Here is a 26,156-nt window from a genome sequence, read left to right on the forward strand (position 1 = left end):
AAACGTGAAAGAAAGGGAGAAAAAAAGCCCTATACGCCTTCACCTCTGCCTCCTTCTCCCTGCAAACCTCAGAGGACACGGGAGAAACAAACACTCAGCACTGCAGATTGCAGAAACAAATAGGACTTTATTTTCTTATCAACATTGCCCACACGGCCTGGCATCTCTCAGACTCTAGGTGACAAAATGCAATGAGGGAGATGTGTTCCTAAGAGGTTTACACGTTATAATAAAAACCTGGTGTCAAACGAAAGACAAATAAAAGCAAAACACAAAAGCGATTTCCCCCTAGTGAAAACTCGTGGGAGGAGAGGGGAAAAACACCAAAGGAAATAAAGTCTCCAATCAAAGATGCATCATTGAGACCCCACTTGTGCTTCTTCCCAGGACAGAGACCCACCTCCAGCACAGAGACGCAGGGCCCAGACTCAGCCTCCCGGCATTTGGTAAACACAGGGGTGGTTAAAATGCAGGGCCTGTGGGGTCCAAGGAGCAAGTACAGCACGTGCAGCCTCTAGAAGCCCTGGAGTTGCTTCCCAAATCCCCTCCTCTGGGTCTCCTCTCTGTCTCCTCTCTTATACACAGCTCCCCTGCATGCAAGCCACGGTCTGTCTTCTCTTATTCCTGGATTTTCACACTTTGAACACAGACTCTGATGGATGTCCCAATTTTTCAGCAAGCACAGTCTTGCTACATAGAATATAGTTTCTGGACAACTTTGCTGACTGCAGCCACTTCCCTGTTCATTCTGCTATCACCTCCCAAAGCCAACTCCACGCTCCTTAGAGTTAACTAGTCTTAGTTGTAAAACACAGCGTACATCTGTATGTTGAAATTCACCTTAAGTCAACACTGACATCATTAAAACACCAGCAGAAACAATGAACTCAATTTTGCCCACTGCTTCCCTCACACGAGTGACCTGGCAACATCACAGAATGAGCTGCTCCAAATAATAGAACTTCTCCAGTTGATCAAGGGTTAAACACCAGGATTCATATTTTTTTGTTTGAGTGATTTGCGAGATGCTTTCAGCAAGCATTTTAGAAATATGCCCTACAACATGATTCTAAATATGAATCATGCATGTTCACAGGGTGAGTTTTGCACGGCGACAGTGGGTGCCCCGTGATTTTCACCTCCTCCCTCTCTCCTTGGCTTTTAGGCTCTCAGAGGTGTGGGTGACTGTGGGGACAACTGGGGGTTCTCCAGGCAATAGCATCCTGATACTGAGTTTATCATTTCTCCTTCTGCAACACAGCAGCCTGCTGCCCCAGTGGGCCTCCGTTCCAAACCTCATCCTTTCTCATCTCATCCGCCTTCTACCTCGGCTCCTCCTTCCCCTGCCTCCCTGGGCCTAACCCTTTACAAAGGGTGCCAGTCCCTTCCAGAGCACATCCTGCATTAGTATGCTTTTGTCTCCGAGCCAACGCATCGCACTTCAGGCTTTTGGCTGCTCTCCATCATTATCCTCACCTCTTTCTCCTCAAGCTCTGCTTTTACATGATGGAAGAATTTTTCTTAGTATTCTGTCATGCAGCTTCAGATTCCAGAAGGCTGGTAAAACATATGATTTAGGGTATTGATTTTTCTCAAGGTCTATTAGCTTTTTTTGTAACAAAAGCACACTTAATTAAGGAGCGCCACGTAGATCTTATTAAAGGATCTAATTCTTGGAATCGATCTTGCTCCATTCCATCCAGAGTGGGCCTGAATTTGGACTGAGTCCAGAACGTGGGAGGGTGGAAAGTCCCCAAAGCTATTGTTTATTTATTACTTGCCACCACCTTCCAAGGCTACGAGGTGGGCAGACTGGGAGAGGCCGCCTATTTCTGCACCATGTTTCTTTAAGACGAGGCCACACAGCAAACCGAGCTTAGGCAGGTAAATCCCCAGCTGCCACTGAAGTCATGGAGACAGCCGAAGACAAACTCACAGATTAGGAGGTTCTCTACAGTTCCCTAGGACGTCCACATAGAGCACGGCAGCACTCTTTTCTCTACGAGCTACATCCACAGAACAATTCTTTTTAAACCCAAGAGGTGAAATTAATGTTCTCCCAAGTAGAGGTCTGTATATTCTTATTTTTGGCTGAGAATACTTTTGTTTGTGAGAGCAAGAAAGGATCCCTTTTGCAATGGAAATGAACATTTTGATGGACAGTACTTGTTAAGAATAAAAGCTTTAAACACCCCACTTCTGTCTCATAATGCTCTGCTAAAATACTTTTCCTAAATGTCCATTTATACAGATTATAGCAGATCTGAATTTAAGAATTAAGGCTACCTTCTATTTAAAAAAATAAGTTATGACAAGGCTATTAGAGAAAAAGTACTAATATATGAGTTAGTTTTGGCTAAATATGCTTTATGGGGTATGCACTATGCAGTCTTTCTAAAGCAAATTAACTTTCGAATGTTAATTTCAAAGTTTATATTTTGAAATAAACCCCAGAAATAGAATGCTAACTCTTATCAATATATTTCATGTTTTAAAGCCAATTTGAAAACGGCTATCCAATAAAGGAAATCTACCTGGAAAAAACACCTTGAATTAGAGCTAACACTGATCTTCAAATAATGTACCAAGAGTGCATGTTTGCATTCTAAGATTTTTTTCCCATAAGATCTTATCATTTAATAGTGACTTTAAAAAGTTAATACATCAAAAACATTTAAGTCTACAACTAGCAATAAAAACACTATCTTTCTAAACGAAAACCCATGAAATAATCTACATTGTTCTTCCATAATACCTTTCCATGGATGGGCTTGCTTTGGAATTAGCCAGGAAACTTAAGGATTTTCTACTTTTTATTTTTCCACTTTAAATACAGTAACGACTCCAGGTAACTGCAGGCTCATTAAGGTGGGCATTTATTGAGCACATACTCTGTGCCAGGCACCATCCTAGGCTCTCCACAAACATTCGCCTGTTTAATCCTTGTAACAACCCTATGAAGTGGGAGGACAGGCTTGGGGTATGCAGAACAACTGCACCCCAAAGACGTCCACGTCCTGTCACCTGGATGCCCATGTCACCTGAGACCAGTGAATATGCTGCCTACAGGGTAAAAGGTTTTTTGAAGATATGATTAAGTGAAGGATTTCGAGATGGGGAGATTAACCTGGATTAACCAGATGGGCCCAAAGTAATGGCGAAAGCTCTTAGAAGAGGAAGAGGCAGGCAAAGAAGAGGAGATGTGAGGATGTAAGCACAGGTCCAACAGAGTTCAAGGTGCTATGCTCTGGCTTTAAAGATGGAGTTGGGTCAGAGGTCAAGGAATGGAGGCAGCCTCCAGCAGCTGTAAAAGGCAAGGAAATAGATTCTCCCCTAGCGCCTCCAGAAAGAAGGCAGTCTGCCAACATCCTGATTTTTATCCCGGGGAGACTCATTTCATGGACTTCTGACCTTCAGAACTGTAAGACAATAAATTTGTGTTGTTTTAAGTGACCCAGTTTGTGGTAAATTGTGACAGCAGCAGCAATAGGAGACAAATATAGGCTGATCTCAGGAGAGAAGCAGTCAGAGGGAAAACTGGACCAAATTCCCCAGAAGCATGAGTATGGGGGGCAGTGGAGGGAGGGGGAGCATCACACTGATTTGGACACAACTTGGGAGAAGAGAGGCATCTGGAGCCAGCAGGATGGCTGTGCTCGGCAATGGGGGTTCCCTGAAAACCTTTCCATCTTTAGAAAAGATGCTGAGTGGATTGGCTTTGGATCCAATCCAATAGTGATGAGGTTAAGCTTCCTATTTGGGTTTGGTGTGCTTAGAACTGAAGCAGTGTGAACAAACCAGGAGCAAAAGGGGAGGAACAGAATTGGTGGGAGAATCATGAGATTCCCACTCCAATCAGCATATTCGGTGTCAACCTAGCAGCCTGACAGACCCCATCCCAAAGGAGCCTCCCTTGCTCCAGGTGGATCAGAACTGTATCCAGAAGGGGTTTCCACACTGGAATCACCCATGAGTCCAGGCAGAGGCAGTAAGATATCTGAGCTACATTAGGTATCCCAAGTGATAGCAAGAAGGACGAACAAAAATCAAAGTTGTAAGACATGAAAAAGCCACAGCAAAGCAGAGAGCATCCTGCAAGTAAATGTTCACTATATTCCAAAAGTCAGCTTAACTATACAATACATAGATACCAAACCTCAAGTGTTCTGTAAAGGAATACCACTCAGCCCACATAAGGGCTCCATGGGAGAAATATTTATACTATTGCATTAGTCATCGTTTTCATATCCCCTGCATATAAAATAAATAGTAATCATGCAACTGAGGAGCTGTGACACTGGCTAATGTAACTGATACTGTGTACAACTTCTTACCTGCTTTAAAGAACTGTTCATTCTGTCCCACAGAAAAGACTGTCCCAAAAGTTAGGTTTATTGCTTTGTAGGACATTAAGCAGTTTTGATTCTATTAGCTAATTCATTTCAGCATGCCTTTGACTCTATAAACCACCCTTCCTTGAAGTCTCATTTGAACCAGTCTTAACATATAACTGGTTCTCTCACTAATTAATGAGCTGAAATCTCTGACATATGCTCATTTTGTATTTGTATGGGAGTCACGTTTGAAAATTATGCTTTAACAATACAAAAGGTCTGATGGGGAAGGTATAGCTCAGTGGTGTCCGAGGTCCTGGGTTCAATCCCCAGTACCTTCATTAAAATAAATAAGTGAATAAATAAGCCTAATTACTTCCCCCCAAAACAATAATACAAAGGTCTGTTGCAGTCAGGAATGTTGACAAGTACTCCTGTCTCTCACCATTCCTTGCCTAACAGGGCTCTGGGCAGAGGAACAGTGACAGTGTGTTAAGAAATTAAAGTGACCAGGAGGGTCTACAGCAGTTGAACATTAGTATGACTCAGTTCCACAAAGTTCTCTTTGTCACTTTATCCCAAATGCTAATGGGAGCTCAATACTTTCTTTAAAACAAACAAGCTTGACAACATCATACTTTAAGCAACTAACATTTTAATATCCCTAACTTAAAGATGAGAGTCGGGTAGTGATTGCATACTTTGTACAGTAGTTCTCACAGTGTGGCTCATAAACCTCTGGGATCCCTGAGATCCCTGCAAGGAGTCTTCAGGTCAAAACTATTTTCATTATAATAATAATGTGTGGGTAAAAAAATCCATTCAGAGTGTAAAATAGACCAAAGCATTTTAATATAACAGAGTACAAACAGTTCATTGATGTTTAGATTCAACATTGCAACTGACCTTTAAGAACCAACCACTTGTTGAGTTTTGGTGTAGTATCAAAGGAGGATATTCGTAATTATTTGAAATTATTATTATAACACTCCTCCACTATTAGCAGGGTCTGTTCATTAGTTCTTCTGGTACTTATCACTATAACTTTAAGTAATAAAATGTCAGGACTTCAAGTTTGGCATACTAGCTTCAGACAGTTCTGCTGACTGTCTGACATGTAATATGAGATAGTCATCATGGTCATACAGCCTTCCTCCCACTTGACCCCTCTTCTAGTTTCTGTTGTCTTTGTTATCTTTAGCTTTAATAGTTACCTTTCAACTTAAAAAAAAAAGTCTTCTATTACTCCTTGTTATGAAAGGTATAGGGATCATCTCACACTAGTTTCCACTTCTCTTCTCCAATTTCACCTCCTGATTTTTGTTAGCTATATTATTTTTTATATTATTATTTATGGTTTAAGAAAGTTTAATAAATTTTGTGTTATTCTTCTATTCCAAACTGAGCCTTCTATGTGTGTCTCCATACAGACTCTAAAAATCTTTAAACTTAAAACATGACTATATAAGTACTGTTCTTTATAAGACTAAGCAGTGTGATGTGACTCACGGGAAAGTAAATATAATTCAATGTTGTTGAATTCCTCTGATCAAAGGAGAATGCCTCATGCATAAAGGTACAATGGGTTTTCTACTTGTTACTTCTGAATTTTCTAGATCAGTGCTGCCTAGTGCTTTTCTTACGGAGAAACATGTTCTATTAATGATGCGAATGTTCTATGTCTGCTGTCCAACACCAGCTACCAGCCCCTGAATGTGGCTGGTGTGACTGAGGACACAAATTTTAGTGTGATTTGATCTTAATTACTTTCAATTTAAATTTCGTTTTTCAATTAAAATTTTTTTTTCATTTTAAGTTTTTTCAATTAAAGTACAGTCAGTTACAATGTGTCAATTTCTGGTGTACAGCATGATGTCCCAGTCATGCATATATATACATATATTCACTTTCATATTCTTTTTCATTAAAGGTTTAAATTTAAATTTCAACAACCACATGTGGCTAATGGCTATCATCTTACTGGACAGTGTAGTTCTAGGCTGTGCGATGATGCTTTCTCTAGTCTCCCACCATATATGGGTTAGGTACTGCTACTGAGCCCCTGCCACAGCCAGCACCCTGGGAATTCAAGGGTGGAAGAAGCCCAGGCCCTTCCCTGAAGGCAACAAACTAAGCCAGACAGTAGTTACTTTCTGGGTCTGCTGAGATTGATTTCATGAACTTGAGGTTGGGTTCCTTTTCACAGCTACTGTCTAAACAGGGCTTATTTTATTTCTTACTTAACAAATGATGTGTTCTAAGAAGATGGAGAAGATTTACGGAACTTTTAAAATATAGCTAACTTTAACTTACCTCCTTCTGATAGGCCAGTCCAGCTTCATAGAGTTTAATAAAGAGATATTGAGTCCATTTGTAGTAATCTGGTAAACATGTGGTTATTTCCTGCCAAAGAGGGAGAAAAATCATGTACAGGCCATTGTAAACATTCCCTCTCCCAATGTATGCCTCAGCCTTGCAATTCCATTTTGAAAAGCAATCATGCTACAGAAATATTTACCAACCTATAATATTTTTACCAATTCATAAAGTAAGGGAAGAAGCAATTCTGGGCAGAGAGATTTTATTGTGATGGCACCTTTACCTTTTCTAGGGCATGTTTAATGTTGAGAAACTTGACTTGAGTTTTCTGCACCACCCTACCCCCACATTCAGGCAAGTAACAGGTGAATTATGCTGTACAAAATTCGGTATTACCATTCTGTCAGCATAAACATATTTGGGGAGCCATGAAGCTAATTCATAAGTGTAGTTCATTTTGGAAGCAATGACAAAATTTAAGAGAAATATTTGCCTGATTCAGTATGATCCTCATTTGAAAACAAATCTGTGTTTCTATATATAACTGAGGCCTCGTAGCTCTTTTTTAGACTCATTATATTCCATTTATCTCATTATGTGAATCAGGCTGTGGTCTACTTAGAAAGCCCTATTAAAAACATTATCAAATATTAAACTTAGTGAGAAATCACCTGGCTTGTATTTCCAAGCCTTAATCGAATGTTCCCAAAATTTATTTGCTGTCTCAAAAGCACATTTGCTATAGACTCTTTAAAATCAGGTTATTAATTCACGAACCAATAAATTTAATTAATTAAATTGATTAGCCGGTGAGGTTTGCAGTTGATGAAGTCAAGTAAGCATAAAAACCTCTACACTGTCACACAGTTTCTTTTCTAGTGTTCTTCTTCAAAAAAGAGCTAAGGAGAAATGGATGCAGGCCAGGTGACATTGTGAATGGTTCCATTTGTGGACTACTGATGGAAGGCATACTTCTATCAAAAGTGTTAACAACTCTTATTAAACAACAAGGACCTACTGTATAGCACAGAGAACAATATTCAGTAATTTGTAATAACCTATAATGAAAAAGAATATATACGTATGTATAACTGAATCATTAAGCTGTACGCCAGAAACTAACACAACATTGTAAATCAACTATACTTCCATCAAAAAAAAAAGTGCCAACAACTCAGTCTTTCTTCAGATGAAATGAGTACATGAGGGGAGAGTTCAAAGCCCAGGACAGGAAGGTGAGTGTGGCAGGAACTGAGCAAGGTGTCAGGTAAACTCTTGCTGCCTGCAATGGGCAATATTTCTTATGTAAGATTCTTGGGTCCTTTTGTATGGGTCCTTTTGTTTGGTAATAATAGCAGAGGAATAACTATTAGAAAGCAAATAACTCAACTCTGATCACTGGCTCCACTCACCCCTGCAAGGCAGGGAGTGATTAACCAGCCAGTCCAGCTTTGCCCACACCATAGCTTTCCCATCAGGCCGCCCGAGCCACGCGTACACACAGCCTCCACCAGTTCCCAAGGCCCCAGGGATCTCAAGTCCACAGGGGCGTCACATGTAAAGCAACTTCACCAGCACAAGAATCAGACCAGCGCGCTGTGGGCGGGCTTGCTCCCCCAAACCTCCACATTCATCCTCATCCCATCATCTTTTACTCACCAGCTATCCCTCTACAAGGCTGCCATGGAACTCACTTTCCTGACAAGCAACTTAAGAATTCCCACTGCTAACAAAATCCAAGGTTTCAGAAACTAAATTCAAATTACCCTGGTCCACAAGATGAACTGGAACAGGGAATGGGGTGGAGGTAGGGGCAATGTAGTGGAAATATTCCCAGATCTTGTTAACATGCATGTATTTTTCAGAATTCTTCTCCATCCAAGGTTTAGAGAAATAGGTGCAGCAAAGATGACAAAAGAATGACAGCTGTTAAATCTAAGGGTTGGGCTCTTTTCTCTATTTTTCTGTATATTTAAGTTTTTCATAACAAAAATATCAAAACATTCCTAATGAATATATATGTATATACATGTATATTTTCTCAGCCTCTGAATTGGCTTCCACAGATTGAGAGTAAAAATTACACAGCAATAGAATAGCATGATAATCTTCACTTAGGTTTGTGGTTTTGAAGATCACTTTTATCTAAAACAGAAAAAAGATGACAGAGCCAGTCGGGGGTGGGGGTGAGGGGAGATTGTTATCCAGCCAAGCATTAGCCTACTTTCAGTCAGACGTGTGATGCAAAGTGCAGTGTCTTTGGAAGCGTCTGTTCCAAGCCGAGGTGATGGGTCGGGGGTACAGGCCCCCTGCTTTCACTCTGCCTTCAAACTTGGGTCTGGCCTGTTTTATTTATACTGTGGTTTTGGTCAAGTCATTTGAAGAAAAAGTGCTGCTGAAAGAGTACAGATTGAAAACCACGGCTCCAGGACCGTCATTACAATCCTGGCAAATTTGTTTTAACACGTGTTCACCTCACTTGCACTGTCCCCTCCTGCTGGGTGTTGGAGTCTCTGCTGAGAGGAGGCTGGGAGCGTCCTGAGGACAGGAATTTCGCCCCTACCCATTTGTTCCCATCTGCTGCACACATAGCCCAGCCACGACCCTCAGTACTGCCCAGTCTGTGAAGAAACGCCAGAACAGGAGTCCAGTCTCATAAAAACTGTAAACATAGTCGGGGAGAGACCCTGCTCAGAAATTCATTTCCTAAAAAAGTGATAAAGCCTTTCTGGAACCTCCCTTGATTTGCTGATTTAAAAAAAAAAAGAAAAGAAAACAAATCCTCAAAACTAAAAAATCCAAACAGCTATTTCTAGTCTTCTAAGGCCTCATCTCAGGAAAAATCATCAAAGACATTTTTCTGAAAGTAAACTGCTTAAAACCTTAAACTGTAGTCAACTGTCTAGAAATGGAGACTCCCTTTTCATGTTTTGGGAAGGACTTATTCAAAACCTAGCCCTGCAGACAAAGGTTTTCTGGGGTTTCAGTACCCACAAAGATGTTAGGATCCCTTCTTTCCTTTTCCTAAAGCAGGAATTTTTCAACTGGGAAACATTTGCTCCCCTGGAAACGAATGGAGACATTTTTGTTTATGACAACTGTGGAGGTGAGGGGGACACAGGGGAGGGAACTGCTAAAATTGTCTGGTGGGTAGAGGCCAGGGATGCTGTTAAAACCCTACAAATGTACGAGACAGCCCCTAGAACAAAAAACTATCCAGCTCCAAATGTCCATAATGCCAGGGGAGAAATCCTGCTCTAAGGGTTTTGATCTTTTTAGTTTGAGTCCGTAACCACAGACAGGGAGATTAAGGGGGATGAGCCAAGCAACTCCCTGGAGAATATTCCATAAAAAGCGATAAAACGTCCTTGGGAAAAGTGGAAACATGAGTAAATTAACTTCAGTTTCCCTTCTCCAGCTGCTGGGACCCCATCTCTCTCGAGCACATGGTGCAGTGCACATGGGAACCCAGCACGACACAGCCACCGGCCCTTCTGCCAACCCTGAGACCAACCAGAGGGGAGACCAGAACGTCTTGAGGGGAAGCTGTAGGCATGCCTAATGCTACTGCCAGGGAATGAATGACTTGACAGTCTAAATTTTAAATCATTTAATATGCCTCCAAGTAGCTGTCAGGCTTGGAAAACCTCCTGTAATAAATTCATGTAATAAATTCCCAATTTTGAAGTTAGAGAGGCATACAGTTTTCCTTGCTACAATATCATTTTACACCCGCCCATGAAAGAGTTGTTGAACAAATACATGTTTAAACATCATCTGTTGGAATCAGGCCCACAGCACCCAAATATTTAGGCCCAGTCCAGCCTGTACCCCAAGGGGGAGCCCTCTGTCTGTGGGGTGGGGATCCCTACCCCCAAGCACCATCTTGGGAGGACTTCTCAGCGAGACCACCAGAGAAGTCAACGAGGGCTGTTGACTGTTCCAAAATCCCTTTTCATTCCTGTGCCTTCCTCTGCCCTGCTTTCCAAATAAGCCAATACCTAGGTGAATGCATCCTTGTTTTTAAAATGAAAAGTCGGGTAAGTCAGTTAAAGCTCCAAGAGCAACTGCAATTCAGCCACACTTCACAGAGATCTATATTAAGGTGTCAACTTTTATATCCCCCTGAGATCTAGAAAGCACAATCCAGCTGCCAACAGACCAAATTTATACATCCAGGATCTCAACTAGAATCATCCCTCCACACTGCAGTTTTACATTCAACAATACCTGGTTTTTAGCATTAAAAATATTTTGCACATTCACAGCCAAACCCAGGGCCCAACAGAGAAGGTGAACTCCCTCAGAACACAGGTGAGGATGCAGACATCATCCTGGGAGACCTGCCACCCACAACTCAGTGACTGCACAAAATAATAACCAAGCCAGCCTTGCCAGGACTCCTGCACCCAGTGATTTAGCAATGACGAAATCCAAGAAGGCTGAGCCTCAGGGGCCCACCTGACATCCCTGATAGAAAACAGTCTGTGAAGGAAGAATCACCTGCCGTGTACCTCCCTGAGGTCTCCTCAGGCTGACACTCCTTGCACCAGGAACAGAGTGAGAGAGAGAGGGAACCAAGGGAAAGACAATCCACTTTGGAGCCATTTGACTGGGTTCGAGTCCTTGCAGCAACGTTAGCTTTGTGGCCAAAGCTGAGTTTCCCTATCTAGAAGAGGGGGTGATGAGGCCCATCTGAGAAGGGCTGTAAGGACAAAGGTGATGTGTGTGAGGCACACTGGGGCACATGCAAGGGATCAATGGTGATACTTCCCTTGACTCGAGTCAGACTGTGTTTTGGGAGGAGTGAGACTGGCGCCGTGACCACACCTGCACGGAGGTGGCTCCTGCCCTCGTGGGGCTATTGGGACAGGGTGAAAGGGAGAGGAATGGACCGGGGTCAGAATGGCTTTTCATCACCATCCCTTACCAAACAATGGCCTTCTGAATGAAAAGAGATGGTGTTTATGAGGGAAAGACCAAATGACCCCGACCCAGAAATCCACACAGGGCTGCTCCCAGGCACGTCAGGTGGCATCGCACGCCTCAGGGACAGCCAGCTAGGTCGCCTCCTACCCCTGTCTTCTGCTCTGGCAGGATCTAGCTGAGTCTCTGTTTCTTGGTCCCACTGCACTTTTGACAGTGGTTGGTCCCAGATCACAGAGCAGCTAACGTCACTCAAAGCCATCATGCATGTAGTTTGCACTGCAACCTCACAATGTTTAGATTGGCTATCAGGATTTTAGAAACTGAAATCAACCAAAACCTGAGGCAGTGTATTTATCAAGTCAGTCATTTTGTGGCCCTGGACATCGGAAAATAAACAAAATAAGAAAGGTGAGCAACCACCATGCATCATGGTTTCCAGAGAGCAGGCATTGCCTCTCCCTCTCCTCGGTCTCACCACAAGCCTTCTGCCTCCAAAACAGCTAGTCTTGTAAACAGAGGAGAGAGGTAGGGATGCATTTCTGTCACTCGCCCTTTTCTGCAACAGAGCCGAAGGAACTGTACAGTAATGACCTTGCCTTTCACTCCTTCCCCGGTTCTCTAATTCTGAAGGGGAGGGGTTCTGAAAGCAAGCACAGCTTAAAGCCTAGAGAATCCAGCCTCAGGATTCACCTTGCACAGCTTAGAAAAAATACATATCCTGCATCAGCTGTTCCTCGCTGGTGATGGTTCAAGGTTCTAGTTCACAGCTTTGTGCACCTGCTGTGTTGGAAGAAGGGAGAGGGAGGCTTACGAGGAAAATCTGCTGGAATAGGACATTTGTGGCCACCCCCACACTCAGTCCTCTAAACTTAGCACTGGCTCTCAAACTTGGTTGCACCTTGGAATGGAGCTTTAAAAGTTACTGATGCCTGGGTCTCACCCTACTCCCAGAAATTTCACTGCAAAGAGGTTTTTCCCAAATATATCTCCCTCCCAAATGCTGCACAAGCGATGGAGTCCTGTCCTGCCCTTGTGTCGTCACAGAACTTAATGAATAGGGCTTCAACAGGAGCTCAGGGCACAATTTAGTCCCCACAAGATTTCTAACAAGGCCCCCAGTGCACTGTGCTGAGAAGGGACCCTCAAGGACATGGCCCTGGATTCAGCTCCTCCTGCGCCTCAGCCCCACTCCAACGCTGATTTTCTTAGTCCTTACAGTCAATCCTCGCTATGTTTTTACAAAATAAACCTAAGCAAACAATAAGAAATGACCACCTCAAAGTCCACCTCCATCCAACAGATATGGAAACTTGATTAGGTAACTACCTGTGCTCAGTGATCAGCTGCTGAAAAACACCAGACTGTCTGACAGCTCATTTCTCTTCCCAGAGGAGTTACAGTTCCGGAAGGGAAGCTAAAGAAAACCCACAAGAGTGGCCTGGCCCTCCCCTGGGGCTTCACAGGAAAAGGAAGGGGGAAGATGGCTAACTCCTCACTGAGAGGCACTTCTGGATCCATAGGCAGGAGGGGGCACAGAGAGTAGAGGCAGACCGCTCAGTACAGCCCTGGCTTTGAGTTGTAATTAGTAAATAACAGGACACATTTGTATATAGCTCGGTGCCCCCATCGTGTACACCACTCCTCCCTCTCTCATCTCCCGTCCCACGTCCCACGTTGGCTCTGCGCAGCAGGTGCCAGGCACGCTGCTTTGCCCTGAGTGGCCTGCCCGAGGCTGTCCAGCTCTTGGGTGGCGGAAAGGAGACTGGAACCCAGGTCTCTGGACTCAGGGGCACCATGCAGTGAAACAGGACCTCGGGAAGTACAGCCTGGCTGTGCCCAGACTGTGCCCTGACTGACTCAAATGTGTGCTCCAAGGAGGTCTGTGTAAATCAAGCAGAAGGAACAGGTTGGAGCACTCCCAGATGAAGGAATACTGTGGTGAATATTCTTTTAGGAATAACAACAGCAGTAATAGTAAAAACAGCAGACATTTCCCCCTAAGATGGCCCTCAGTGATTCCTGCCTCCTGGTACTCACAACCATATGAAACCCCCTTCCGGGTGGAATCAGTGTGCTGCCCAGCCCACGTGGAATGACAGGGAGGCCTAATGCTCCATGCTTCTGCCCAGCTGAGTCATAAATGCAAAGTACATCTCCATCTTTTAGGACCTATTATTTAAGTCCCCAAGTTCTGCTTACCTTCCTAAACAGGCTGTCTGCTCCTAAGGGCAGGTGAAAGGCAGTGGATGGAAGGAGTGATGGGTAGGGGGCTGAAGATTGAGGTCTGAGCACTGGACTCAGTCCATGGGTCTGCTGTGGACTCGCTGGTCACCCTGGACAAATGACTCACCTCTCTAGGCTTCACTTTCCTCATCCAGAAAATGGGATGCTATAACTGTTGTGAGGATCAAGGGGTCTGAAGAGGGTCAGCCTGCCTTTCCAACACTGTCTGACCCAGTATGCATGCATGGCAGGTGTTTAATAAATCTCCATTAAAGCAACAAATAACATCAAAATTCAGGAAGTCAAGTGTCGCTATGTTTAAAAAATAAAGCTTTGAGACAGAACCCTTGTCTTAAATATAACAGGTTTTCTTAAAAAAAAAAAAGTAGAATATCTTTGTTCTTGGAATCAGTCTGGCTTATTCATACCAAATGTCAAATGTGGGTTCACATGAGAGATGTCGCCCCAATTCACACCACACAAAGTGTTCAAAGAAACACGTGTGCAGAACCTTCAAACCTCTAAAGGCAAATAAGAACCACATTTACCTCCATTAGCAACTTCTACGACATCAAAAACAGGCGACAGCTTTTCAAAAGGAGACACCCTTCAGATCAGTTTCTCAGCAACCTGGTATAAGACTGGTTCAGAATTCTGTTTCTCCGCATTTAACACATCAATGAGAAGACATCCACTGAGGGCCTACTACTTCCCAGTCCTTACCCTGAGACTCACTAATTGGCTGCAGTGATAGAAAAAGGAGGTGCAGAGAAAAGGAAGAAGGGAGTGTCCATTCAATTCAAGGTTCTGTTTGCTCATTCACTCACTGAATGATTCCACAGACATTTACTGAGTACCAGTCACATGTCAACACTGAGTCAGGGGGCATGAAAATTTAGGCCATCTATAGCCTTTTCACAGTCTTTCCTCTCTAGCAGTTTCTCTGAAATGCCATCCCTGCTCCTATCCCATCCATTCCCATTTGCTCCTGAGAGAAGAGAGAGGCAATCCATCACACACACTAATTCCCACAGATGTTCCAGGCCCTAGACCCATCCCTCCCACCTCTCCAGGTTCTGCTTTATTCCATCTCATTTGCATCTTTCCCAAGAACCCTTTGTCACCTACAGGCCCAGCGAGGGTTGCCTGTCCCAGACCATATGGCCACTGCTTCCTCCTTCCTAAAACTCTGTGTTATTCCCCATGACTGCCACCGCCCAGGTTCCTGAGCCTCACTGTTCACTCCATCTTGGCCCCATCCTCTCACGCCTCTTCCTTCAACCATCTATTAAATTCAATCTTCGCTGAGTTTCTGCCTCTGGCCTCCTTCACCTTCCCTGTGCTCCTCCTTTTTGCCAAGCTGAGGGAACAGGTGTTAATAGCAGGGTAATTAATTCATCATGAACCTAACATTTGTCTAAGAACTCATTTTTATGTAATTATGTTTCTTCATCTCAGGACTAACTTCAGACTGAAAATGAGCATTTAATGAAAATTGAAAATGATAAATGCTAGACACTCTGCCTTTAGGGAGCATGAATTTTATTCTTAAAGGTCTTGTTTTTCAGATCTAGGGCTACAGCTAAATTTTCAAGTAATTTGAAAGGTTCCTGTTCTATGTGCTCTTGAAGTCAATTTAGAGAATGAGTATTAATGGAAGGGAAACCATGGTCTTTGCAGTTTTGAAGATAACTCATACTGTGTCTCTTAACTGAAATCAGATTGATCAGTAAGCTCCTCTTTTTGCTATTCTCTTGATCATCATTTTCTGAGTATTGTCATTTTTATGGTAACCTAAAAGCTGTCTCCTGCTACAAACTACACAAGATTCTGTGAACTATCCAAAACCAGATGAGAAGCAACAATTTGCCTAATTTCCTGGTAAATGTTCTTTGCCAGATGACAAGAAATTCATCAATGTAGTCAAACAATACAGACAGCTTTTCTAACTAGAAAGTTGGGAAAAGAAAACCCTCCATTAAACTACAGATGAGATTAATGGGTTTGAGTTGCAATTTGTTATCAGTCTACTTGGGCGGATGCCAGCATTTCAACTATCCAAGCCAAACCAGCTCTCTACAATGGTTCAATTTTTCCGGAAGGAAAAGAACATTAATTTTATCTGCAACATGCTTGAAAATTTCAGGATCAACAGGGCATAGTCATCTGAAAGATATTTTTGAGACGTGAGTTCTCTAGGTCTCCTGAATAATAGGAAAGCTATTAGTCAGATACGGGCATGGATTCAGAGGAAGAGGAAATATAAATTCATCAATTCCACGGATACACAACAGTGACAACCATGCCCAAAATGAGCTGTTTTGCTGCCTGCAAACTCCATAAACAATGAGTAGTAGAAACACATCACAGCTTGAAAGAGTTCATATGTGACACAGACCAAGAAATAAACTTAGAAAAAAATAGTATAGAAAATTATTTTGAAGACCTTTCAGTCCAATGATTTTTAAGGGATGGACTAGGGCAGGGAAATACAGATCAGAATCTCACAGGAAGAAGGGGGAGATTTAAAACTGCTCATGCCATCTTCTTCTTCTGGAGAGATGGAACAGATACACTTTCCCCTATATTTTCCACTAAGTACAACTAAAAACTCTGACCATTATATACATGTAAGACAAACATCAGACTCCAATAAACTGAGAAGAGAAGCAGACTAATTAGGGACCTCAACACCTGAGGAATGACATAGTGGTGAGTTCCATGGATTTTCGTTATGCCTCATAAATCTGAGAATTGGAGCTAATGAAAGCAGTAATCCAGAAATGTCAAAGAGTGAAGGAAAGAAAGAAGGAAGGAAGGAAAGAAAGAGAGAGAGAAAGAAAGAAAAAAGTGAGAAAGAAAGAGAGAGAGAAAGAGAGAGAAAGAGAGAGAGAGAGAAAGAGAAAGGAAGAAAGAAAAGAAAAAGAAAGAGAGAAAGAAAGAGAGAAAGAGAGAAAGAGAGAAAGAAAGAAAGAAAGAAAGAAAGAAAGAAAGAAAGAAAGAAAGAAAGAAAGAAATCTTATAATAATGAAAAAGCATATGAAAACGTATATATGTATATACATGCATGACTGGGACATTATGCTGTACACCAGAAATTGACACACTGTAACTGACTATACTTCAATTAAGAAAGGAAAAAAGGAAGAAAGAAAGGAAGAAAGGAAGGAAGGAAGGAAGGAAGGCAGGAAGGAAGGAAGGAAGGAAGAAAGAGGTCCTTTAGCCAGAGTACTGGGAAAGGGACAGCCTAGTAAAATAGAAAATTTAGACAATAACTGCTCTACTTCAGTCAACACTACAGGAAAAAAGAAAAAAAAGAGAGGGAGAGCCCTAATCCTACCAGCAAGGGCTTAGTCAAGAGTCTAGACTTACAACCTTGGGAGGCAATAACGAGGCACCCCAATCTCTCTCTCCATCAGGGTGGTGTCAGAGGAAGCTGAGTACAGAGCCGGGACGTTCCTATCCCTACTGGGCACTAATGAACAATCCCCCATGGAGGTGTTAGCAGAGACCACAGAGGGGTCTGGACTTCTACTCCAACCAGCAGTAATGAGGTACCCCTCCCTCTTCCTGATGGGACAGTATCAGAAGGGTTCAAATGGAGGGTTATCCCTGCTTAGCAGTTAACGCCACCGCTTCATAGTTTCAGTGGAGTCCAAAGGGGACAGGAACAAGGTGCTCCTTTCTAGTCAGGGTGATATCAATGAAGGCCTAGTGGGGAGTGTTATCAAGGTAACCCAGCAGTGACAAGGAGGTCCTCCCTCCCTGGAGGGTCAGTGATGGCCATGTGCAGATCCTAGACTCCCATGTCCTCCTACAAGTGAAAAAGAGGTGTCCCCTTTATCCACTGGAGCAGTACGAGAGGAGGACTGCTAAAATATAAGCTTTAAATAAGATCCAGAGTCTTAAAAGAATCCCACAGTTGTCAAGGTTTCAATGGAAATTTATTAGCCATACCAAGAACCAAAAAGATCTCAGGCTGAATGAGATAAGACAATCAACATATGCCAATACCATGATACAGAAAGTCAAAATTATTTGACAAGAATTTTATTTTATTTTTAATTCAAAAAAAATTTTATTGAAGTATAGTCAGTTTACAATGTTGTGTTAGTTTCTGGTATACAGCACAGTGATTCAGTTTTATATATGTACGTATGAAACTGAATTCATATATATATTCCTTTTCATATTCTTTTCCATTATAGGCTATTACAGGTATTAAATATAGTTCCCTGTGTTATACAGTAGAACTTTGTTATTTATCTATTTTATATATAGTAGTATGTATCTGCAAATTCCAAACTCCCTATTTATCCCTCCCTTACTCCCTTTTCCCCTTGGTAATCATAGGTTTGTTTTCTATGTCTGTGAGTCTGTTTCTGTTTTGTAAAGAAGTTCATTTAGGTCATTTTTTTAGATTCCACATATAAGTAATATCATATGGTATTTTTCTTTCTCTTTCAGGCTTACTTTGCTTAGTATGACAATCTCCAGGTCCATCCATGTTGCTGCAAATGGCAGTATTTTATTCTTTTTTATGGCTGAGTAGTAGTCCATTTTGTGTGTGTTTGTGTGTGTGCGTGCCACAACTTCTTCACTGACAAGAATTTTAAAGAAAATCTCCAAATATTGGGAAACCAAACAACACACTTCTGAATAATCCATGAGTTACAGAGGAAGTTTCAAAAGAAATTTTAAAATATATTGAACTGAATGAAAATTAAAATATAATAAATCAAATTTAATGTATCCAGTGAAAGTAATGCCTACATCAGAACTGAGGAACAGTCTCAAATCAATGATCTAAGGTCTTATTTCAAGAAACTAGAAAAATAAGAGCAAAATAAACTCAAAGAAAGTAGAAGGAAGAAAATAATAAAGATAAAAGTAGACATCATTGAAACTGAAAACAGAAAAATATTGGTAGAGAAAAACCAATGAAACAAAAACAATTGGTGTTTTGAAAAGATAAATAAAATGAACAAAGAAAACTAACAAAGAAAAAGAAAAAGAAACAAATTACTAAAATCAAGAACAAAACAGGGATATCACTATAGACCTTGCCGACATCAAAAGGATCACAACAGAATACTATAAACAACTCCACAAGAATTCGACAACTTAGATGAAATGGACCAATTCCTCAAAAAGCACAGACACCACAACTCACCCAGTATGAAATAGATAATTTGATTAGCCCCATAACTATTAAAGAAATTGAATTCATAATTTTAAAACTCCTCAAAAAGAAATTCCCAAGCCTGGATGGTTTTATTGCAGAATTCTAACAAACATTTAAAGAATTAACACAAATTCTACATAATCTCTGCCAGAAAATAGAAGGGCGAGCCAAACTCATTCACTGAAGACATTATTAATATCGACACAAAACCCAGACAATCCCAAGAAAATAAAACTGATAGGTGAAGAACTGATCAGATAAATCCAAACTGAGAGACATTCTACAAAAGCACTACCCTAAACTCTTCAAAACTCAAAATCATTGCCTTAGTCTGCTTGGGCTGCCATCACCAAATACCATAGACTTGGTGGCTTAAACAGTAGAAACTGATTTTCTCACAGGTGGCTGGATATCTGAGATCAAGGTGCCAACATGGCTGGGTTCTGGTGAGAGCTCCCTCATTGGCTTGCAGGTGACCACCTCACTGTGTCCTTCCATGGCCCCTTCTGTGTGTGTACACAGAGAAAGAAAGAGAGAGACAGGAAGCTCTCTGGTGTCTCTTCTTCTAAGGGCACTAATCCCATCCTGAGGTCCCCACTCTCACGACCTCATCTAAACTTCCCAAAGGCCTCATCTTCAAATACCATCACATTGGGGATTAGAGCTTCCACAAATGAATTTTTGCGGAGGGGGACACAAACAGTCCATAACCACCATTAACAAATAAAAAGGGGATTGGGGTACGGTAGGTAGAATGGCTTCCCACGAAGATGTCCACGCCCTAATTCCTTGAATCTGTGAATGTGCAAGTTAAGTGGCTAAAAGGACTCTGCAGATAAATTTCAAATAGAGAGATTATCCTAAATTAGCCCAGTGAGCCCAATGTAATCACTTAAGCAGGTAAAGGCAGACGTCTTCAGCTGGAGTCCGAGAGATGCGGCAGAGGGAAAGTCAGAGGGATGTGAAGCATGAAAAGGACTTGACCCACTGTTGCTGGAGGGAAGGCATATAAGGAATGCAGGCTGGAAAGCCCCGCCCCTTCCCCAAAATAGTTGGAATAATCCTCCTGCTCATTAGCATATGAAATACAGGCCCATGAAAACTAACAGCCCAGCCCGTTGCTCAGTCTCTCTCTTGCCTTCTGAGATGGCCGGCACTCTGTCTATGCGGTGTGTACCTATTTTTACTTTAAACTAAAGTAAGTTGGATGGCACTTGGTCTATGGAGTGTGTATCTCCCTGAATAAACTTACTTTCACTTAAAAAAAAAAAAGAAGAAGGAACTCAGGCAGGCTCTAAGAAGCAAAGACTGGCCCTTGGAGGACATCCAGCAGAGAAATGAGGACCTTGTCTTACAATCACCAAGGAACTGATTTCAGCCAACACCCTGAATGAAGTAGCAAGTACGTTTTCCCTAAAGCATCCAGTAAGGAACACAGCTCTGCTGACACCTTGATTTGGGCCTTGTAAGACTCTAAGCAGATGACCCTGTCAATCCCACCTGAATTTCTGACGAACTGAAACTGTGACATAATAAATTTGTACTGTTTTAAGATGCTAAGTTTGTGGAAATTTGTTATGAAAGCAATGGAATACTAATACCAGAGACCTGTCTAGGATAAAAACAATTACAAAAGACATTCTGGAGACAACTGGGAAATTCACACATGGACTGGATATTCGATAATAACATGGAATTACTGTCAATTAATTTTCTTAGTTGTCAAGTGATATGGTGGTTATGCAGGAGGACGTCTTAAGTCTTTAGACAGGAAAGCTGAAGTACTCAGGGCTGCAGGGCCACCATGTCTGCAAGTTATGAAGCAAATATGGCAAAATACCAAGTGCTGAATCTTGGTAGAAGGCAAATGAATGTCCATTGGGCTGTTTGTTCAGTTTTTCTGAATAATGGAAAATATTTTCTAATGAAACGTTGGAGAAAAAAATGTTAAGTTAAAGAAGCTAGTGACAAAAGGACACATACTATGTGCATCCATTTATGTAACCATGAAAAACATAGGCAGGACGTAAAACTCAACTGAAAACAAGGCAGTGATGATCATAAATGTCAAACAGTGGTTCCCTAGCGTAGTGGTAGTAGGGAGAGACGAAGTTGTGATTTAGGGCTCATAACAACTACATATAAAATAGACAAAAACCAGATTTCTTCTATATAGCACAGGGAACTATATTCAATACCCTGTAGTAACCTACAATGACAAAGAATATGAAAACAAATATATGTATATGTATGACTAGGACATCATGCTGTACACCCAAAATTGACACATTGTAACTGACTCTACTTCAATTAAAAAACAAAAGAAGAAGGGCTCACAGAGAGCTTTCTGGGTGCTGCAAAATTTTATTTCTTAACCGAGATGGTGGCTATACATCCCAACGTGTTAAGCTTTACATACATGTTTTATGTTCTAGTGTACACATGTGCAATATTTCACAATGAAAGAAGTTATAAACATAATCTTGTATTTTTAGAAACATTGACTATTTAAAAAAAACTGTTTTTATTATTCATTTCTGCTCTACTTTATGTCAGAAACAATTGATGGTAGGCCTGCATTATGATTTCTACCTAATAAGGTTTGGGAGCAAAATCATTCCTAAGATTCTTCTCTGAACAGAAAAACAAAACCACAGACCTACTGCATCAGAAACCCAGGGGGTGGGGCCCAGAAATCTGTGCTTTAACAAGCCCTCTTGGTGATTCTGATGCTCGCCGATGTTTGAGAACCACTGATATAAGCACAGACAAAAAATTATCCTTGTTATTTTCATGGAGAAACAACTTCACCTTCGAGACCTTTTGGATAACCCTTCCCAACACGCCTAGAGCACAATGTATCACACACCTACGTTCTGTCAAGAGGCTGTACTGGCTACTGTGCAAAACTGACTTGGAGACCTGATTTAGCCTCAGGGAGAGAAGTTTTATACTCATATATTCTAAGGTATTTCAAGAGTAATCTGATCTCTTCAATAACCATAAGAAGCTGAGGCTCAGGGGGCAATAGATCATGCCCATCATGTGTGAATGGCAAGACCCATCACCAAAACCCAGGCCTCTGGGATAAGCGTCCAAGATCCCACCTTTTAGAAGAATTTAACAAGCTTTAAACTGAGAAATTCTATTCACATTAGCCAGAGGGTGCACCTTAGATGGGGCTCATGACCACCAATGGGCACTGAGGATGAAACAAGTAATTTCTTGAATGGCCAAATTTTTGAGCAGCTCCAGCAGATGTCCATTAGTTAGGGCTGAAAAGGCCAAGAATGCTATCCTGGCTGAGGATAAACAAAAAACTTAACCTCCATGTTTTAGGTTGGTAAGTGTGTGCTAGGTATTCTCGATGAGATGAGATGAGATGGTCCCAGCCTCGACATGACTACAGCCCTGAACAGTAACCCTTCTGCATCAGCACCAACCTTCCTTTAAATGAAAGCACTAAAGATAAGCTGCCAGTTCATTTCAGCTAAATCAAAAGCACTGCCTCTTCTCTCCCAATCAAAGGAAAAACCTTCAGAAAGGGGTTAATTTTATGATTCCAAGGGACAGCAAATAATCTAGAGCCAGAGATCTACCAGACAAACTGCTTTACCTCTGCAAGAACTTGAAAGAGGACTCGGAGAGTCAAACACTTCGAGGGCCTGTTACATGTTGTCAAGGCAACCACAGCTCTGAGCTCGCACAATGGGAATCTTCCCAACCATGTTTTCAATCATTCACTTGCCCCAAGTTCTTTTCGTTTTAAGCTATTCTTTACATTCCTTTAAAATGAAAAAAAAAAAAGTTAAAAATACATCTTTCTATTATCCTGAGCCCTCATTATTTCTTGGAGTTTAATGCTTCCTATCCAATGGCTAGTCCTCTATGTGAATAAAATTCCAAAGTGGTAAGAGCCTTGAAGCAATAATAATTTTCCCTTTGTAATCAGACAAATCATGCTGTCTTTGAAAATAAACTCATGTAGGTATGATCCAAAGAGCTTGTGCGTTTCAGATGAAAAGACAGTGTTAGTCCCAAACCAACTGGTACTAACCGACTTAATGACATGAGTGTGGGAAAGAAAAGGCTAAACAAAGACCAGCAGAATTGCAGGCAACTGACAAGACAACCAGAGAAATCTGCAAAATGACTGTAGTCCATGATTTTATGGTATGATTGTTAACTGTTTTAGGTGTGATAATGGAATTATGAAGAAGGAAGGAAGGAAGGAAGCAGGGAGAGGAAAGGTGAGTCTTCATCTTCTAGAGATATATACTGAACTCTTTACGGATGAAGTTATGCAACGTCTGGGGCTTGCCGCAAATAATTTGGAGTGGAGGGATAGAGATGAAATAAGATCAGTCACAGCAACTGTTGAAGCTGGGTGATGAGTGTCTGGAGCTTCCCTATACTATTCTCACTTTTTTTAGTTTAGGTTGGAAATTTTTCCATAATAAAAAAATTGTAAAAAAAAAAAAAGGCAAGAGAGAAAGAAGAAAGAAAGAGAGTAAAAAGAAAGCAGGTGAGTCAAGGAAAATGGATGAGAGAGAACAAGGGAGTGGAAAGAGGACAGTGAAAGGGAAGAAAGATGGAGAGAAAGGGAGAAACAGAAGCAAAGAGATATGTGCACATGGTGGAGATGCCACGGACGCCTCAGTGACCCCCATACTTTACACAGGCTGTGTGGCATTGATGGATAGAACTGGGAAAGGCTCAATGTCATAAATGCCTGTCCTGGTAAAATTCTGATAGAGCACAGTTCTGATGTGCCTTTTCCACTGCTCTAAGATGGCCACACTCCACATCCCTCTTAGCACACAGCCTTCAGGGAATGTGGGGAGGAACACACATTTTGAGTTCGTTTCAATGGATGACTGTCTTGGGGGCAGTAATTCCTGTGTTTGTCTAGCCTCCAGGGGACTGATGGGCAAAGCCATCAGTCTTATTACTGGGCACCAATATGTACAGAAGACAGAATGTAGAAACAGGAGAAAGAAATCAAACATGGGCATTTAAAATCCAATGAAAATGAGTGCAAATAAAAACTCTTTAGATCTCCATAATAAATAAACTCAGCAAAGGGTCAACTCTTGATTATTCCAGTAAATAAGATAACAAAGGTTAATCCAAACATCATTCATGCCCAGCCCTGGAATATATTTCCATTTTCTTTTGTTTTGATTTTACTTTGGAGTATGAATATTTAGGGGTTGCTCAGCAAGCACCATAGACAACTAATAAAGCCTTGCTCTGGCAGATTCCATTACTTTGAATCCTATCTGGTTTGGGCTTTTATTTTTGCTTCATATACTTGTCTGGTTTTGAAGGGAACTTCTAGGGACTGCCCCCCAAACAATTATTCAGGCCCCAGAATCCATTCCAATCAAGATTCATCACCAACATCCGGTCAAGAACCAGCTCAGCCACCAGAGCACTGGTGAGAGGGCAGAGATCAGAGGCAGAGACACCCCTGCCTCAATGGGCCACACCACACAACTCAGAAGCTAACTGTCCCAAGAAACTTACAGGCCATCTCCTAAGACCAGTGCGTGATCACCAAGGCCATAACCTGAACCCACAAGAGTAGAATGTGGGCCACACCCTCTCCGGAAAGGCTGCCAATAATACCACAAAGTAAATGCTCCACAAAAAAACACATCATATCTCTCTCATTGCACAGTTTGAAGTTTCATTACTCTTCTTTTAGTAAGTGTTCAGCTATTCAAATTCAGCTTTCAGTTTCTTACTTTCTGTCTCAAGATGATACAAGCTGTTTGGGGAATAATATCTGAAAAAATGAAACACACAGTGCTGAGCTGAAAGATACCATTTGATTATCATTCTGGTTCAACAGAAATACATTAATTCCAGAAATGTATACTTTTTTTTTTTTTAATTCAGAGAATTAATCCTTTTATGGAAGAAAGATGAGAATGCATTTCCAGAGCTGGACCATTCCTACAAGGATTCCCATCCAGGCAAGGGAGGAAGAATGAGGCCATGACCCAGGTTTTCAAGTTAGCTTTCTCCATCTGGGGGAAGGAGATAACATTTCTGAGCCATCTTATTTTTTAAATAGTCTGTTAATTGTCAGCTAGCCATCTGCTTAATTATCCAGTTTTTATGAGACTTTAGGAATGTTTTTTGCAGAGGGCACAGATTTGCCTTGTCAGTTAAATAAACGATTCCTCTACCGCCTCGCTTTGCTGCTCTGTATGACCAAACAGATTGTAAAGGTTTCATCAAATAGCACTGGTGGATTTCTGGGCAAGAGGGCATCAAGAACGCATATATCTCAACTTGTCTCCATGACGCCCATTAAAATGGCCAGGAATATAAAGATGGGGGTTGAGGGGACTGCACCAATATTGGAAGCAACAGAGGTGCCGCTGCCATGCCAAAAATGTCAAGTAATTTTGAGACGGGACCAGATTGAAGAAGAATACTGTAAGCCAAATAGCATCTCCCCCTCTTAAGAACAGACTGGGTTCTTGAGAAGCAGGGCTCTGGCCCCCACTTGGAAGGGCAAGTGCAGAGGGGACAGTGGGCTATGGAGCAGATGGGAAGTCCTCAAACTGGACACCTCTGGCTGTGGTGGCTCAGCACCACAGAGCACTTCAAGTCAGGGGTACCTGTGATGCCACAACTCATGCCTGGGTAAAGATCAGACCAAAGGGAAAGATGCACCCAGAGCAGTGGATTCCCCAGACGCAGACAGAAATAAATGAGGCAGAGACTATGCCAGAGTTTCCACTCTGCTCCCCTCGGGCTGATGGATCTCTAAACTGAAATACTAGTCCACCTCACCCAGGAAAACAGGAGACAAAATCCACAAGGTGTCTATGAAAATATTCTGAAACAAACAAGGAGTACACAGCATTCCAAACTTATAAAAAGATTTATTACAAGAAGCAAACATAATTTTTCAAGAGCATCTCCTTGTATTCTCAAGAAAATTTCTGAACCTATGTGGTCTATGAAATGAGGTAAGATAGCAAAATAATAATAAGAAGAAAAAAGCATCTGGTCAAGAGGCTTGAGAAAGAAACAGGAACTGAATGAGATGAGGAAAACTAAGAATTAAGCTAAAAATACAATAGCAATTACTATCTGCATTAGAAACCCACAAACAGCCCTGATTCAAACTGAACCAGTGATGTGGA

At 41.7% G+C, this 26,156-nt stretch overlaps 1 protein-coding gene across 2 annotated transcripts in view; it reads right to left on the minus strand.

The window, feature by feature from the left end:
- The window catches only part of LARS2 (leucyl-tRNA synthetase 2, mitochondrial), a 132,485-nt gene that overhangs the window by 78,562 nt on the left and 27,767 nt on the right, over window positions 1–26,156 (minus strand). For both annotated transcript variants that reach the window (XM_010945946.3, XM_045509851.2), the window contains exon 6: window positions 6,648–6,737. In XM_010945946.3, coding sequence (XP_010944248.1) covers window positions 6,648–6,737 — 90 coding nt within the window. The remainder of the gene's footprint in view (window positions 1–6,647; window positions 6,738–26,156) is intronic.

The sequence above is a fragment of the Camelus bactrianus genome, chromosome 17 (assembly GCF_048773025.1).
Source record: "Camelus bactrianus isolate YW-2024 breed Bactrian camel chromosome 17, ASM4877302v1, whole genome shotgun sequence".
NCBI lineage: Eukaryota > Metazoa > Chordata > Mammalia > Artiodactyla > Camelidae > Camelus > Camelus bactrianus.